A 17,921-nucleotide genomic window follows, 5' to 3' on the forward strand; every position below is an offset into this window, starting at 1 on the left:
ATTTAACCCCCAATTCCAACCCTTGATGCGGAGTGCCAAGCAGGGAGGCAATGGGTCCAATTTTTTGTAGTCTTTGGTATGACTCGGGCTGGGGTTTGAACTCACGACCTCCCAGTCTCAGGGCAGACACTCTAACCACAAGGCAACTGAGCAGGTTATTTAAGGATTTTAGGGGTTCATTTCTTAAAATCTCTAAAACAAACACTGTCACCAGCCTCTTTTTTTGTTACAAAATTCAAAGCCCCCACTATAGCCACAGCCCACACCCTCCAAAACAAACCATGCAGCATCCCCCACTAACGCCCCCCCCCCCCCCCGCCCCCTTTCCCACTCAAGCTCCTAAATCTTCATCCCCTCCTTGTGTTTTCTCTCCCTCTCTCCATAAGTAGCCAATTTTGGCTTGCTGTCAGGCGCGCACACACCCCTTCAGACCACACATTTAACCAACTTTGCAGCTCCTCTTGGGGCAAATGTGACTCCAATTAACCATGTACAGTAACACACGCTCCGGCAACACTTTGATTCACCAGAGCGCGGAGGAAATATCATTTTGAAAGCAGCGACGAAGTCGGCAAAATGTGCATCTTTTGAAGTTAGTTTAATCACTCCCAATTTTTGCAAATGAAAGCGAACCTTTTCGAATGACCCAGATAGCAGATGTGTCTGCACGCATGTGTTTGGAGTGCCGGAACTAAACAGGATTCAATTAGTTCATGCAGACGCAGATTGACAGATAGTGACGGCTACATGAAAGTCCATGATTACAGGAATGAGTCAGCCGTGATGGAATCAAACAGGAGCATCTGTATTTAAATCCCGTGCAGCAGCATCATCATCAGCGCAACATTGATAAGAAAACGAGCTGTTAGAAACATGATAGAAGTCATCCGAGTGGCGCGTGCCTCACGTCTAGCGTACACGCTTTGTTAGCAGCGGTATGTAAACATGCGCGAGTGAAGAGTTGTGTGCACGACAAACATGGCGGGGAGGCGAGCCTCTCGCTTTGTGTGCGGCCCATGAATCACGGTCTAGATTAGTGTCAAGAATGTCTTCGCTCTGTGGCTGACCTTGCGTCGCATTGATAGTCCGTGACATGGATCACCACGTTGTCACAGGTGCGCCCGCATGCGTGCTGGTAAGGCAGTGTGTGGGAGGGAAGTTGACATCTGGCTGGTGCTCCCTTTAACAAAGGAAAAATGTGAAAACACACAAGGTATATACAGGACGGTCTCAGAAAATTACAATATTGTGATAAAGTCCTTTATTTTCTGTAATGCAACTAAAAACATGAAAATGTCATACATTCTGGATTCATTACACATCAACTGAAATATTGAAAGCCTTTTGTTGTTTTAATATTGCTGATTATGGCATACAGCTTAAGAAAACTCAAAAATCCCATCTCAATAAATGAGAATATTTCCTCAGACCAAGTAAAAAATAAATATTTAATAACAGCAAAACAAAATCAAACATTTGAAAATGTCAATTAATGCACTCAGTACTTGGTTGGGAATCCTTTTGCACGGATTACTGCACCAATGCGGCGTGGCATGGAGGCAATCAGCCTGTGGCATTGCTGAGGTGTTATGGATGCCCAGGATGCTTCAATAGCAGCCTTTAGCTCATTTGCATTATTGGGACTGGTGTCTTTCAGCTTCTTCTTCACAATACCCCACAAATTCTCTATGGGGTTCAGGTCAGGGGAGTTGGCAGGCCAATCAAGGACAGTAATGCCATGGTCAGTACACCAGTTACTGGTGGTTTTGGCACTGCTGGATCATGCTGGAAAATGAAATCATCATCTCCGTAGAGCTTTTCAACAGATGTTTTCCGTATTCCCACGGTCAAGCCACTCCTGAACTCAAGACAACGGAAGAAGCGTCTGACTTGGTTTGTGGAAAAGAAGCACTGGACAGTTGCAGAGTGGTCCAGAGTCCTGTTTTCAGACAAAAGCAAGTTTTGTATTTCATTTGGAAGTCAAGGCACTAGAGTCTGGAGGAAGGCTGGAGAGGAGCAAAATCCAAGTTGCTTGAAATCCAGTGTGAAGTTCCCACAGTCAGCAATGGTTTGGGGAGCCATGTCAGCTGCTGGTGTTGGTCCACTGTGTTTCATGAAGTCCAGAGTCAATGCAGCTGTGTACCAAGAGATTTTAGAGCACTCCATGCTTCCATCTGTTGAAAAGCTCTATGGAGGTGATGATTTCATTTTCCAGCATGATCCAGCAGTGCCAAAACCACCAGTAACTGGTGTACTGACCAAAGCATTACTGTCCTCGATTGGCCTGCCAACTCCCCTGACCTGAACCCCATAGGGATTTAGTTGCTTCTAAATGGCTAATCCTCGCCTCCATGGCGACAAATAAAGTACGTTTCTTACAAGTATCATCCCTGCAGAACGAGGAATAGCTAAACATGCTTCACTACACACCGTAGCTCACCGGCGTCCCAATGTAAACAAACGCCATGGGTGGATCTACACCTGACATCCACTGTAATGATACCAAGTACAGGAGCGTATCTAGTCGATACTACTATGATTACGTCGAAATTTTTTAGCATCACAAAATCTTTTTCCGTTTAAAATTTTTTTTTTATTATGTTTATAAACTCAGGAAATATGCACCTTAGTGCATTCACACAGCATAAAACGTCTGGTGGACAAAAACGAGACAAAGAAGGAGTGGAAGATTTTACATGTAAACAAACTGTTGCGTCACAGTCCACACTATAGTGAGTTCAAGAACCGCCGAAATTAGTACGACAAAACGATGTTCACCAAATACTCTCATTAGTGAAGCATACACACAAACATATTAAACAGTGGGCTTTCTAACAATTGGAATGTTGTCTGTCTATCTGTGTTGGCCCGGAGATGAGGTGGCGACTTGTCCAGGGTGTACCCCGCCTTCGCCCCGCGACCCCAAAAAGGGACAAGTGGTAGAAATGTATGGATGAATGGATGTGTCATGTTTGTCCTCAAACAAAAAAACATACTAAAACAAAAACATTATTTTCCCCCACCTTTTTCCATTTTCAATCCTTTTTTAAAAGTGCTCCAGGGCGCCACTAGGGCGGCACTAAAGAGCCGCATGCGACTCGAGAGCCGCGGGTTGTTGACCACCGCCTTATATTTATTAGGGCCCGCAATGGCCCATTGCAAAAGGACTCCCGAAGGGAGTCCTTATGCAATGGGACATAAGGACCTATTGTATTTGTAAGGTTTTATTATTCTTTCTTTCTTTCTTCTTCCGCCGCCTCTTCGAGCACTAATTTGACCCACTTAACATGCTTCAAAACTCACCATATTTGACCCACACATCAGGACCTGCGAAAATTGTCTTTTAATAAAAAAACCAAACCGCAAAAATCAAAATTGCGCTCTAGCGCCCCCTAGGAAAAAAAAAAAGGACTGCCTGTAACTCCCACTAGGAAGGTCGGAGAGACATGAAACAAAAACCTCTATGTAGGTCTGACTTAGACCTAGTTCTCATAATTGTATATCCTCGGGCTAAAATCAACAGGAAGTTGGCAATTCCCCCTTCAAGACAAAAAAGTACTAAAAACAGTCAGTTTTGCTTCTTTGAGCTGTAATTTGACCCCCTTAACACGCTTCAAAACTCACCGAACTCAACGCACACATCAGGACTGGCAAAAATTGCGATCTAATAAAGAAACCTAACCCCAAATTTAAAAATTGCCCTCTACAGCAATTTTTGAATAAAACTGATAAAAAACTGCTCCTCGGAAGAAAAAAATTACAAAACTGCCTGTTACTCCCACTGGGAAGGTCGGAGAGACATGAAACAAAAACCTCTCCGTAGGTCTCACTTAGACCTACATTTCATAAATTGACTACCCCCAGCAAAAATCAACAGGAAGTTTGCTATTCCCCCTTCAAAACAAATTTTTTGTAAAAACCAGTCACCTTCCTTCAAAAACTATCTCCTCTGAGCGCGTTTGTCGTTTCGCCTTCAAACTAACACAGGAGAGACATTGAACCCTTGTGATTACAACAACAGAAGCGCTTTTTAATTTACTGCTCCGGTTTTGATTTTATGACCCTTCAAAGACCCGCTGCGCTGATGCTGCTGCAATGCTGTTTTTTTTAAGATGGCTGCTTAAAAGCAGGAAGCACCAACGTGCCCACACAATGCAGACAAGGTAGGTACACTAGACAAAAGTCTTGGGACACTTCAGACTACAAGTAGACAAAAGTATTGGGACACTTAGGACTAGCACCTGCCAAATACGCGGGCCCGAACAACGCTGCTTGCAGCTTTAATTAGGGCCCGCAATGGCCCATTGCAAAAGGACTCCCGAAGGGAGTCCTTATGCAATGGGACATAAGGACCTATTGTATTTGTAAGGTTTTTTTATTCTTTCTTTCTTTCTTCTTCCGCCGCCTCTTCGAGCACTAATTTGACCCACTTAACATGCTTCAAAACTCACCATATTTGACCCACACATCAGGACCTGCGAAAATTGCCTTTTAATAAAAAAACCAAACCCCAAAACTCAAAATTGCGCTCTAGCGCCCCCTAGGAAGAAGAAAAACTATGCTGCCTGTAACTCCCACTAGGAAGGTCGGAGAGACATGAAACAAAAACCTTTATGTAGGTCTGACTTAGACCTACATTTTTCAATTGTACATCTTCGGGCTAAAATCAACAGGAAGTTGGCAATTACCCCTTCAAGACAAAAAAGTACTAAAAACAGTCACTTTTGCCTCTTTGAGCTCTAATTTGACCCCCTTAACATGCTTCAAAACTCACCAAACTGAACACACATATCAGGACTGGCTAAAACTGTGATCTAATGAAAAAACCTAAGATGGCTGCTCAAAAGCAGGAAGCACCAACGTGCCCACACAATGCAGACAAGGTAGGTACACTAGACAAAAGTCTTGGGACACTTCAGACTACAAGTAGACAAAAGTATTGGGACACTTAGGACTAGCACCTGCCAAATACGCGGGCCCGAACAACGCTGCTTGCAGCTTTAATTAGTATTGTTTTTTGTTGACGCTTGTTTATAGCAGTTTTGAACTATTTAGAACACACTAAAAAGAGAAAGACGTGTCCTCTTGTCTCACATACTGTGGGCAAAATTAACAAAAAAAACTTCTGTTCCCTTTCACAAAAATGTTTTTGGAATGTGGGAGGAAAGAAACCACGGGAGAACAAGGAGAACATGCAAACTCCACAGAACGATATCACTCTTAGAGGATACATTCTTTGGATCCTGCACCATCCTCTCAGACGAGAGTTGTCCCATATAATACCGTGAGCGTGATTTGATGAAGCCTCCTCGGATTAGATGTTTCTAAGACGATCAGAAAAGTTCAGTTGCAATTGATTGACTGCCTTGGGAATACAAGGCCAATGAACAATGCTTTTATTGACTTATTGCTTTGTCCACTCTGTCGTGGGAGTCACACAAACACACACACACACACACACACACACACAGTCTCCACACCTCTCTCTTGCAACTCAAGTGTCCTCTCTCCATCTGCCCCGCTTGTCTCCCTTCTTCACTCGCCACCAAGTCCACATAATGCGAGTGACCACACACACATGCAGCCCTCCTCCGCACACGTCTCCTTCTCACTGTCCAGACTGTGCCTGTGTTGTCCTTCTCTGCACAAGAACACACACTTACTCTACATTTGCTAAAGCCAGGAAGGCAAAGCACATCTCCCATCTCCAGTCCTTAGGCGCCGCAAGATGGTTGCGCTGCACTGCTCCTGAAGAGGCTGGGTTACAGTCAATGCAAAAGACACATTTATCTGGACATTGTGCCATAAAGAGACAATATTGCAGGAACTAAACTTAAACATACCGTATTTTTCGGACTATAAGGCGCACTTAAAATCCTTTCATTTTCTCCAAACTCGACAGTGCGCCTAATGTACGGAATAATTTTGGTTGTCCTTGAAGCTATTTCATTTGGTACATGGTGAAATGACAAGTGTGACCAGTAGATGGCAGTCACACATAAGAGATACGTGTAGACTGCAATATGACTGAAGTAAACAAAACCAAAATTGTATATGTTCCATTGAAAATATAGAACATTACACACGGCGATCAAATATCCATCAAAATTTTTTTGTACGACTTTGGTACGCTATGAAGCCGCACCATATTTTGGGCATTTTGATGATCAGCATATCGTATTTTTCGGACTATAAGGCGCACTTAAAATCCTTTCATTTTCTCCAAACTCGACAGTGCGCCCTATAACCCGGTGCCCCTAATGCACGGAATAATTTTGGTTGTGCTTACCGACCTCGAAGCTATTTTATTTGGTACATGATGAAATGATAAGTGTGACCAGTAGATGGCAGTCACACATAAGAGATACGTGTAGACTGCAATATGACTCAAGTAAACAACACCAAAATTTTATATGTTCCATTGAAAATATAGAACATTACACACGGCGCTCAAAAATCCATCAAAATGTTTTAGTACGACTCTGGTAAGTTATGAAGCCGTACCGCTTGATGGATTGTACTGTGCTTCAACATACGAGTATTATTATGGTGTGTGTATAAACATGCTTCACTACACACCCTAGCTCACTGGCGTCACAATGTAAACAAACGCCATGGGTGGATGTACACCTGACATCCACTGTAATGATACCAAGTAGTCGATAGTACTATGATTACATCAACATTTTTTAGCATCACAAAATCTTTTTTCGTTTAAAAAAAAATTATATTATGTTTATAAACTCAAGAAATATGCACCTTAGTGCATTCACACAGCATAAAACGTCTGGTGGACAAAAATGAGACAAAGAAGGAGTGGAGGATTTTACATGTAAACAAACTGTTGCTTTATAGTCCACACTATGGTGAGTTCAAGAACCGCCGAAATTAAGAGATACGTGTAGACTGCAATATGACTCAAGTAGACAACACCAACATTTTATATGTTCCATTGAAAATATAGAGCATTACACACGGCGCTCAAAAATCGACCAAAATGTTTTAGTACAACTTTGGTAAGCTATGAAGCTGCACCACTTGATGGATTGCACTGTGGTTCAACATACGAGTATTATTATTATTATTATTTTTTATTTATTTTTTATTATTTACTTATTTTATTTTATTTATTTATTTTTTTAAATCATATTATTTATTTGTGTGTGGCGTCGCGCGGGTCTCGCTTCCTGTTGGGTGGGGTCCGTGCCCGTGTGGCCCGACCTTGCGCTGTGGGGTCTCTGTTGGTGACTTGATGTGGTGGCGGCGCGGCCCCCGTGTCTGGTCTAGATGCTGTGACTCGGTTGTTTGGGCGGTGGTGTGTTTGTGCGGGTTTGGGTTGGGGTGGTGGGGTCTTTTGGTGGGGAGGGTGTTAGTGTCTCTTGTTTGCGTGTTGGCGTTTGGGCTGACTGGCGGGCTGGCGCTGGCTGGTCAACGTGATCCTGTTGGCATGTGGTTGCCGGTCGCAGTTTTTTCGATCGCTTTGATTTGATTGGGTGGTGCAGGCTGTCTGGGGGTATTGCAGTTGCTGTTTCTGCTGCCGTTTGTTTGTGGTGTGGGCGCCCGTGGCTGCTGGGTCTGGTGCAGGGGGGTGGCTGATGTTGTGACTGGTGGCAGCGCGCGCGCGTGGTGGTTGTCGGGGCTGACGAACTGTGTATATGTATGTATATGTGTGTGTATGTGTGTGTATGTATGTATGTATATATATATATATATGTGTATGTGTATATATGTGTATGTGTACATGTATATATATATGTGTATGTATATGTATATATGTATGTATATTTCTGGGGGTACGCTCTGGGCCTGCTTGTCAGGCGGGTGTAGGCGCCTCAGGTTACTGCATCCGGACTGTGTGTCTGGAGCTCCTGGGTCCCACCGCCCATCCCTTCCGGGTGCCCGTCTTGGTTGGGGCCTGCTGGGTCTAGTCCCTGCGTCTATTATGGTAGCTTTGTGCTGCAAGTTATTCCGAGGAGCTGCGAGTCGGCCATCTGCTGGGGTAGTGACCTTGTGTGTCAGCATGTCTGTGATCTTCTTTTAATTCTTTTTTTTTTTTTTTTTTGTATTTTTTTTTTTAATGTATTTTTTCACAAGGAAGTGTTTTACATTTAGAAAAGAAAGAAAAAAGACTCCTTTAATGGGACCAATAATTCGGTGCGCCTTATATATGAAAATAAACCTGACTAGACTTGCTCATCAGCAGTGCGCCTTATGATCCTATGCACCCTATGGTCCGGAAAATATGGTACTTGTATGTTTAAGCTTGTATAGTATTGAAGAATCACGAGTCAACACATAGACATTATCATCCAAATAGCTGTCAACACAAGTGAATAATCTTCACAGTGAACTAAATCGTTTTGTGTGAGCACCATTGCTATTAAGCACTGCCTTAACCCTCTTGGCCATGGAATTCATCCGGGCTGCACATGCTGTTGATGCTAATGACATCATTAGTGGCTTCTTCACCAGCCCTACATCCGTTTGAGAATGCCCCGCGGGTGGTCAATTGGGTTCAGGTCTGGAGGAGACAAACTGGGTCACTTCTTCACCTTCCTCAGTAAGGCACTTGCCATCTTGTAGGTGTGCTCTGGCTCCTTATGTCGGATAGCGAGGGGATCATGCTCTGCTTCACAATTTCACAGTACATGTTGATATTCATGTCTCCACTCAATGAACCACAGCTCGCCAGCACTCATGCAGTTGCAGAGCATGACTGTACGATCACATTCACTGGTGTTAGTTATTTTGTGATTTTTGTAGTTCTTTTGGGCCGTTGTTTTGTGGACCTTACTGGGCCTGATGAGATCGGACACACATGAGTCCGATCCTTTTTTTCCCCCCCGGCTTCTACCACCCTAGTCACGTCCGATGTGTCCTTGCTCCTGATGGGTCGTGGTTAGCGCCTTGCATGGCAGCTCCCGCCATCAGTGTGTGAATGTGGAAATAGTGTCAAAGCGCTTTGAGGTAGAAAAGTGCTATACAAGTACAACCCATAACAATTCAATAAACAAATGTTTAACAAAATTAAATAAAAAAATTCTACGCCCAATAATTCGGTTCAGAAAATGTTGACTTTGATTGCAAAAATTCCTTGAAATTTCCCCAAATGTGGCAGGACTGAGACCTACTAGAATTGGAGCCATGTTTAATTCCCTAAACGCTGCAGCACGTGTGACGTCATGACGTCATGTCTGCATGGAGGTCAGTTTGCGTTCGCATTGTTTTTGTAATGTGAAAAACTACGTAAAAAGATCGATTTTGACAAAAAAAAAATCTGAATTGGACATCTGTTGTTGTTCTCCTGGTTTTTGCAAGTATGATTAGATGTCTTGTTAATCCTGACTTCTTGCTCCCTCGTCATCCCTTCTTTTACTAGTTTTCTGTTGGAACTTTTAGCAGGCTTTGCGCCACGTTGTCGTTATATTTTTCGCTTCGTTTTTCGTTTCGTCATTCGACTTTTTACTATTTATTCCCATCTTTTTTCCGCCTTTGTATCTTTTCAAGCATTGTGCGTCGCTTTCTGTTGTTACTTTTTGCCAATTTGCCTTGTCTGCCCCTGTGGAATAAACTATCACATTTTTTGCAACCTGTCTGCTTTGCATCTTGGGTTCCTACCTCACGACTCCTAACATTGTTGCCAGACAATACTGGCTGTGTGTTGAGAAACCCAAAACCAGTGAAGTTGGCACGTTGTGTAATTCGTAAATAAAAATACAATACAATGATTTGGAAATCCTTTTTAACTTATATTCAATTGAATAAACTGCAAAGACAAGATATTTAATGTTTGAACTGAGAAACTTTTTTTTTTTTTTTGCAAACAATCATTAACTTAGAATTTAATGGCAACATCATATTGCAAAAAAGTTGGCACAGGAGCATTTTTACCACTGTGTTACATAGCTTTTCCTTTTAACAACACTCAGTAAATGTTTGGGAACTGAGGAGACACAGTTTTGAAGCTTTTCAGGTGGAATTCTTTCCCATTCTTGCTTGATGTACAGCTTAAGTTGTTCAACAGTCTGGGGTCTCCGTTGTGGTTTTTTAGGCTTCATAATGTGCCACACATTTTCAATGGGCGACAGGTCTGGACTACAGGCAGGCCAGTCTCATACCCAAACTCTTACACTATAAAGCCACGCTGTTGTACCACGTAACTTGGCATTTTCTTGATGGAATAAGCAGGGGCGTCAGCATTAATGGTGCCTTCACAGATGTGTAATATACCCATGCCTTGGGCACTAATACACCCCCATACCATCACAAATGCTGGCTTTTGAACTTTGCGCCTATAACAATATAGATGATTATTTTTCTCTTTGGTCCAGAGGACTCAACGTTCACAGTTTCCAAAAACAATTTGAAATGTGGACTCATCAGACCACAGAACACTTTTCCACTTTGCATTAGTCCATCTTTGATGGACTAATGCAATAAGGCACTTTTGGTAGCCACCAACAAGCTTCTGGTTGAATTTTTGACCATTCCTCTTGACAAAATCGGTGCAGTTCAACTACATTTGTTGGTTTTCTGACATGGACTTGTTTCTTCAGCATTGTCCACACGTTTAAGTCAGGACTTTGGGAAGGCCATTCTAAAACCTTAATTCTAGACTGATTTAGCCATTCATTTACCACTTTTGACGTGTGTTTGGGGTCATGGTCCTGTTGGAACCCCCAACTGCGCCCAAGATCCAGCCTGCGGGCTGATGATTTTAGGTTGTCCTGAAGAATTTGGAGGTAATCCTCCTTTTTCATTGTCCCATTTAAAGCACCAGTTCCATTGGCAGCAAAACAGGCCCAGAGCATAATACTACCACCACCATGCTTGACGGTAGGTTTGGTGTTCCTGGGATTAAAGGCCTCACCTTTTATCCTCCAAACATATTACTAGGTATTGTGGCCAAACAACTCAATTTTTGTTTCATCTGACATCACATAAACAAAGATAAGACCTTCTGGAGGAAAGTTCTGTGGTCAGATGACCCCAAACACACGTCAAAAGTGGTAAAGGAATGGCTAAATCAGGCTAAGAAATAGGGTTTTAGAATGGCCTTCCCAAAGTCCTGACTTTCTCCACTCGGGATGGTTTCCTGCTGGCCCCACTATGGACTGGACTCTTACTATTATGTTGGATCCACTATGGACTGGACTCTCACAATATTATGTCAGACCCACTCGACATCCATTGCATTCGGTCTCCCCTAGAGGGGGGGGTTACCCACATATGCGGTCCTCTCCAAGGTTTCTCATAGTCATTCACATCGACGTCCCACTGGGGTGAGTTTTTCCTTGCCCTTATGTGGCTGTTCCGAGGATGTCGTTGTGGCTTGTGCAGCCCTTTGAGACGCTTGTGATTTAGGGCTATATAAATAAACATTGATTGATTGATTGACAGCCTTGGCGGAGTCCAACCCTCACTGGAAACGTGTCACCGATTCTGTTCATAACTTTTATGGACAGAATTTCTAGGCGCAGTCAAGGCGTTGAGGGGATCTGGTTTGATGGCTGCAGGATTAGGTCTCTGCTTTTTGCAGATGATGTGGTCCTGATGGCTTCATCTGGCCAGGATCTTCAGCTCTCGCTGGATCTGTTCGCAGCCGAGTGTGAAGCGACTGGGATGAGAATCAGCACCTCCAAGTCCGAGTCCATGGTTCTCGCCCGGAAAAGGGTGGAGTGCCATCTCCGGGTTGGGGAGGAGATCTTTCCCCAAGTGGAGGAGTTCAAGTACCTCGGAGTCTTGTACACGAGTGAGGGAAGAGTGGATCGTGAGATCGACAGGCGGATCGGTGCGGCGTCTTCAGTAATGCGGACGCTGTATCGATCCGTTGTGGTGAAGAAGGAGCTGAGCCGGAAGGCAAAGCTCTCAATTTACCGGTCGATCTACGTTCCCATCCTCACCTATGGTCATGAGCTTTGGGTTATGACCGAAAGGACAAGATCACGGGTACAAGCGGCCGAAATGAGTTTCCTCCGCCGGGTGGCGGGGCTCTCCCTTAGAGATAGGGTGAGAAGCTCTGCCATCCGGGGGGAGCTCAAAGTAAAGCCGCTGCTCCTCCACATCGAGAGGAGCCAGATGAGGTGGTTCGGGCATCTGGTCAGGATGCCACCCGAACGCCTCCCTAGGGAGGTGTTTAGGGCACGTCCGACCGGTAGGAGGCCACGGGGAAGACCCAGGACACGCTGGGAAGACTATGTTTCCCGGCTGGCCTGGGAATGCCTCAGGGTCCCACAGGAAGAGCTGGACGAAGTGGCTGGGGAGAGTGAAGTCTGGGCTTCCCTGCTTAGGCTGCTGCCCCCGCGACCCGACCTCGGATAAGCGGAAGAAGATGGATGGATGGATGGATGGATGGATGGATGATTGATTGACTTAAACGTGTGGACAATGCTGAAGAAACAAGTCATTGTCAGAAAACCAACAAATTTAGCTGGACTGCATCAATTTTGTCAAGAGGAGTGGTCAAAAATTCAACCAGAAGCTTGTGGATGGCTACCTAAAGTGCCTTATTGCAGTGAAACTTGCCAAGGGACATGTAAGCAAATATTAACATTGCTGTATGTATACTTTTGACCCCAGCACATTTGCTCACATTTTCAGTAGACCCATAATAAATTCATAAAAGAACCAAACTTCATGAATGTTTTTTTGTGACCAACAAGTATGTGCTCCAATCACTCTATCACAAAAAAAATAAGAGTTGTAGAAATTATTGAAAACTCAAGACAGCCATGACATTATGTTCTTTACAAGTGTATGTAAACTTTTGACCACGACCAGAGGTGGGTAGAGTAGCCAGAAATTGTACTCAAGTAAGAGTACTGTTACTTTAGAGATTTATTACTCAAGTAAAAGTAAGGAGTAGTCACCCAAATATTTACTTGAGTAAAAGTAAAAAGTATGTTGTGAAAAAGCTACTCAAGTACTGAGTAACTGATGAGTAACATACACACACATATCATATATATATATATATATATATATATATATATATATATATATATATATATATATATATGTATATATATATATACATACACACATATATATATACACACACATATATATATATATATATATATACACATATATATATATACAGTATATAATTTATATTTATTTATTTTGCCGTTTTTGTTTACATGTTAAAGGTGTTTTAATGAATATACATGCATGTTTAACACATATAGATTCCTTTCTTTCATGAAGACAAGAATATAAGTTGGTGTATTACCTGATTCTGATGACTTGCATTGACTGTAATCAGACAGTAGTGCTGATAGCGTCCACGTTTTCAAATGGAGGAGAAAAAAAGTTCCTCCTTTCTGTCTAATGAAAGTGGTTGGTTTTTGGCATCTTATTTGTCCAGCTTCCATATTCGTTTTTATACACTTTCCAAGAAATACATTGGCGGCAAACTCCGTAGCTTGCTAGCTTGTTTGCGCTGGCTTTCGGAGACTCTTATTTTGAAAGCGCAGGCGCGATGGAGCGGCACTTTTATTGTGAAGACAGGAACTGTGCAGTCAGTCTTTAGGCTTTTGACGGGATGTACGGTTGAAATAAAAAAGGGTCTTTTTTCCTTCACACTTTTGATTGATTGATTGAAACTTTTATTAGTAGATTGCACAGTACAGTATATATTCCGTACAATTGACCACTAAATGGTAACACCCCAATAAGTTTTTCAACTTGTTTAAGTCAGGTCATGTGACCGCCTGGCTCTGTTTGATTGGTCCAACGTCACCAGTGACTGCATCTGATTGGTGGAACGGAGTGAACGTCACCAGTGACTGTATTTGTTGAAACGCAGGCACTATGACAGACCAAAACAAACAAAGCGTGCATTAACAGATCGATTAAAATTAGTAGCGAGTAGCGAGCTGAATGTAGATAAAAGTAGCGGAGTAAAAGTAGCGTTTCTTCTCTATAAATATACTCAAGTAAAAGTAAAAGTATGTTGCATTAAAACTACTCTTAGAAGTACAATTTATCCCAAAAGTTACTCAAGTAGATGTAACGGAGTAAATGTAGCGCGTTACTACCCACCTCTGACCACGACTGTATGTCTTAACTTCTGTGCAGCACTTTGTGAAACTTCTATTGTTTTTTTAAATGTGCTATATAAATAAAGAGGAGACAGTGTAGGAAGTTTTAGGAGTCACGTTAAGGAATACCTAAATACAAAAAAGCAAGAGATGAGTGAGGGGCGGATCAATACGGGGAGCGAGAGAGAGCGAAGGGGGATGTAAGGAAACCTGCTTTTTTTTTTTTGTGGTTTCGTTGCCTAGGATTTCTAGAGGTGTATGCATGAGGCGCGAGGAAACAGCTGCTGTGCATTGTCAGGCTGAGCGCACACAGGAAAGGGAGACAAGAGAGACAGAGAGGGAGAGGATCCCCCATTTTAGCTCAACAATACTACAGCAGTGCAGAGATGTCTACAACAATGGCAGCCGGCCACTGTGCCATTGATCCTCGTGGCAACCTACTATACACACACAGTCCATCTACTCCTCTTTCTCACCACACCATCAGTGAGTCATATACTTTGAATAAATGTCATGACTGCAGCAAATTAGAGAGTTGAAACTGGACGTCGGCGTCGATATCGACAGCGTGAATAACGCCTGGCGTCTTTATTTAGTCATCTATTGCCTGGCGGGCGATAGTGACTTACCAACTGGATGTAAGACACTGCACCGGAGAGAGAGCGGGATGGAGCGACGGATGGCAAGAGAGAGAGAGAGAGGGAGAGAGAGTAAGGGAGGGAGGACGAGTGGCCGGGCAAGCGCAGAAAAAAAACATAGCGAAGAGGAAGAGAGAGTCGCAGGAGGAAGAGGGAGAATGCACGACGTCTGGCTAACTCTTCCATGCTGGTATCAAGGGCCTTTGTGAATACACCATGGGATGCATCGGCTCCAGGAGACTGAGTAAGCCCCCGATTCTCTTGCGTAAAAAAAAGTCGGGGGGGGGAGGGGTTTGGGGGCAAGGATGGAGTGTGTTGGTGGGGTGTCCTGCAGAAGTGATGCTGTGTGTTACTGCAAGGAGCCTGTGCATGCTGGAGATGTTGTGCTTCATGCTCTCGGCGGTGTGTAGGAAAAGCTGTTACATACAGTGCGCAGGCAAGATGTCAGAGACGATATGTGTTCAAATGTGTGTGCATCACCCCCCCCCCCCCCCCACACCCCTCTCTCTTCGCCACCCCCTCCTCCCATCCCTTGATTTATGATGCTGTTTGGCAGTATGTATATGTGTGCGAGTAGGAGGCAGAGCGGGATGGAGAAGGGAGAGGCGGGAGCTTATTTATAGGGCGGCATGGCTCGGAGGAAGAGAGACGGGGCGGACAAAAAAAAAGAAAAAAAAAAGAGAAAAGTAATAATGCCATTGTCAGAGGCGTTTGCACAGTTTGTTGTTATTTGCAGGAATAATAGGGATGAGGCCGGGGATAATCGGACAAGCGGCAGATGAAGAATGTTAGCGCTGGCAGGCAAGGAGGAAGGGAGACGGCCGGATGGCGACGGGGAGCGGGAGGGGGTGGATGCATGCGGGCGAGGGTGTGCGGGATTGATGGGAGTCTTCAGGTGAGAGCCCGCCAGAATAAAAGCATGTTTAGTCAATCAACACGGGGGGGCTGCAGCACAGCAAGGTTAAGGCCAGGGTTAAATATCCGCTTTTTTTCCCCCCCAGCAAACAATGAGGACTGAATCACTCTTACAAATGTAAAAATAAACACACTTCCTTTCCGTGTTAAATATTCATGAACCACTTAGCACAAGGAAGCTCTTAAACTTATTTATGGCCAAGAAGCGTCCGTCTGAACTCCACAATTCAATGTCACCACGAAGACGGTCAAACAAGACTAAAAAAAAAAAAAAAAGAGAGGAAAAAAAGCAGTTTAAGCGTCATCCCGTGTCTCCCCGGCTCTTTTTTTTTTTTTACCAACTGGAGGTAAATTCTTGATGAGGACCGATTTTAAAATTTTAAGAAGAAATGCAGCAGGAGCAGTTCAACCATATTAGCGCGTTTAGCTGGTTGTGGAGTAAGCGCAATGATACAAGGTCAGGGGTCGAGACGAGAGCCAAGTTTGTAGAGATGTACAAACCCCGTTTCCATATGAGTTGGGAAGTTGTGTTAGATGGAAATATAAACGGAATACAATGATTTGCAAATCCTTTTCAACCCATATTCAGTTGAATATGCTACAAAGACAACATATTTGATGTTTAAACTCATAAACTTTATTTTTTTTTTGCAAATAATAATTAACTTAGAATTTCATGGCTGCAACACGTGCCAAAGTAGTTGGGAAAAGGCCATGTAACACAGTGGTGAACATGCCCTTTCCTTTTAACAACACTCAGTAAACGTTTGGGAACTGAGGAGACACATTTTTTAAGCTTCTCAGGTGGAATTCTTTCCCATTCTTGCTTGATGTACAGCTTAGGTTGTTCAACAGTCCAGGGGTCTCCGTTGTGGTATTTTAGGCTTCATAATGTGCCACACATTTTCAATGGGAGACAGGTCTGGACTACAGGCAGGCCAGTCTAGTACCCGCACTCTTTTACTATGAAGCCATGTTGATGTAAGACGTGGCTTGGCATTGTCTTGCTGAAATAAGCAGGGGCGTCCATGGTAACGTTGCTTGGACGGCAACATATGTTGCTCCAAAACCTGTATGTACCTTTCAGCATTAATGGCGCCTTCACAGATGTGTAAGTTACCCATGTTTTGGGCACTAATACACCCCCATACCATCACAGATGCTGGCTTTTCAACTTTGCGCCTATAACAATCCGGATGGTTCTTTTCCTCTTTGGTCCGGAGGACACGACGTCCACAGTTTCCAAAAACAATCTGAAATGTGGACTCGTCAGACCACAGAACACTTTTCCACTTTGTATCAGTCCATCTTCGATGAGCTCAGGCCCAGCAAAGCCGACGGCGTTTCTGGGTGTTGTTGATAAAACGGTTTTCGCCTTGCATAGGAGAGTTTTAACTTGCACTTACAGATGTAGCGACCAACTGTAGTTACTGACAGTGGGTTTCTGAAGTGTTCCTGAGCCCATGTGGTGATATCCTTTACACACTGATGTCGCTTGTTGATGCAGTACAGCCTGAGGGATTGAAAGTCACAGGCTTAGCTGCTTACGTGCAGTGATTTCTCCAGAATCTCTGAACCCTTTGATGATATTACGGACCGTAGATGGTAAAATCCCTAATTTCCTTGCAATAGCTGGTTGAGAAAGGTTTTTCTTAAACTGTTCAACAATTTGCTCACGCATTTGTTGACAAAGTGGTGACCCTCGCCCCATCCTTGTTTGTGAATGACTGAGCATTTCATGGAATCTACTTTTATACACAATCATGGCACCCACCTGTTCCCAATTTGCCTGTTCACCTGTGGGATGTTCCAAATAAGTGTTTGATGAGCATTCCTCAACTTTATCAGTATTAATTGCCACCTTTCTCAACTTCTTTGTCACGTGTTGCTGGCATCAAATTCTAAAGTCAATGATTATTTGCAAAAAAAAAAAGTCAAATATGTTGTCTTTGTAGCATATTCAACTGAATATGGGTTGAAAAGGATTTGCAAATCATTGTATTCTGTTTATATTTACATCCAACACAATTTCCCAACTCATATGGAAACGGGGTTTGTAATTGGAATAAGCAAGAGAGGATGCAGACAATGCCGTTATCAGACCGTCGATGCTCATTTGTAACACAAACCATCAAAAAAGGACAAATAATCCAACAAGACAGCTCGGCTAATTTCATTAAGTGCTGAGGGTCTTGACATAATTGTTGATGCATGCAAGCTTTACATATTTGCTTTTCTAGATGGTGACTCCAAAAGGCGCTTTACAATGGAGACAATAGCAGGAATGTCTACAGCGTGATGTGCGATCTGATGTAAACAATGG

At 43.4% G+C, this 17,921-nt stretch overlaps 1 protein-coding gene and 1 long non-coding RNA gene across 11 annotated transcripts in view; one reads left to right on the forward strand and one right to left on the reverse strand.

The window, feature by feature from the left end:
• Positions 1-792: 792 nt before the first annotated feature.
• Positions 793-17,921, reverse strand: part of LOC140678737 (uncharacterized) — a 116,548-nt gene continuing 99,419 nt past the window's right edge. Inside the window, exon 4 of the long non-coding RNA XR_012050352.1 lies at positions 793-1,180. This is a non-coding gene — a long non-coding RNA (uncharacterized lncRNA). The remainder of the gene's footprint in view (positions 1,181-17,921) is intronic.
• The window catches only part of fam131bb (family with sequence similarity 131 member Bb), a 102,938-nt gene continuing 99,572 nt past the window's right edge, over positions 14,556-17,921 (forward strand). For 5 of the 10 annotated variants that reach the window (XM_061948255.2, XM_061948297.2, XM_061948261.2 and 2 more), the window contains exon 1: positions 14,557-14,927. In XM_061948255.2, coding sequence (XP_061804239.1) covers positions 14,900-14,927 — 28 coding nt within the window. In that variant the 5' untranslated portion in view covers positions 14,557-14,899. Of the gene's footprint in view, positions 14,928-17,921 lie in introns of all 10 variants that reach the window. The other 5 variants (XM_061948269.2, XM_061948319.2, XM_061948312.2 and 2 more) reach the window with 2 other exon arrangements.

The sequence above is a fragment of the Nerophis lumbriciformis genome, linkage group LG04, assembly GCF_033978685.3.
Source record: "Nerophis lumbriciformis linkage group LG04, RoL_Nlum_v2.1, whole genome shotgun sequence".
Classification (NCBI taxonomy): Eukaryota; Metazoa; Chordata; class Actinopteri; order Syngnathiformes; family Syngnathidae; genus Nerophis; species Nerophis lumbriciformis.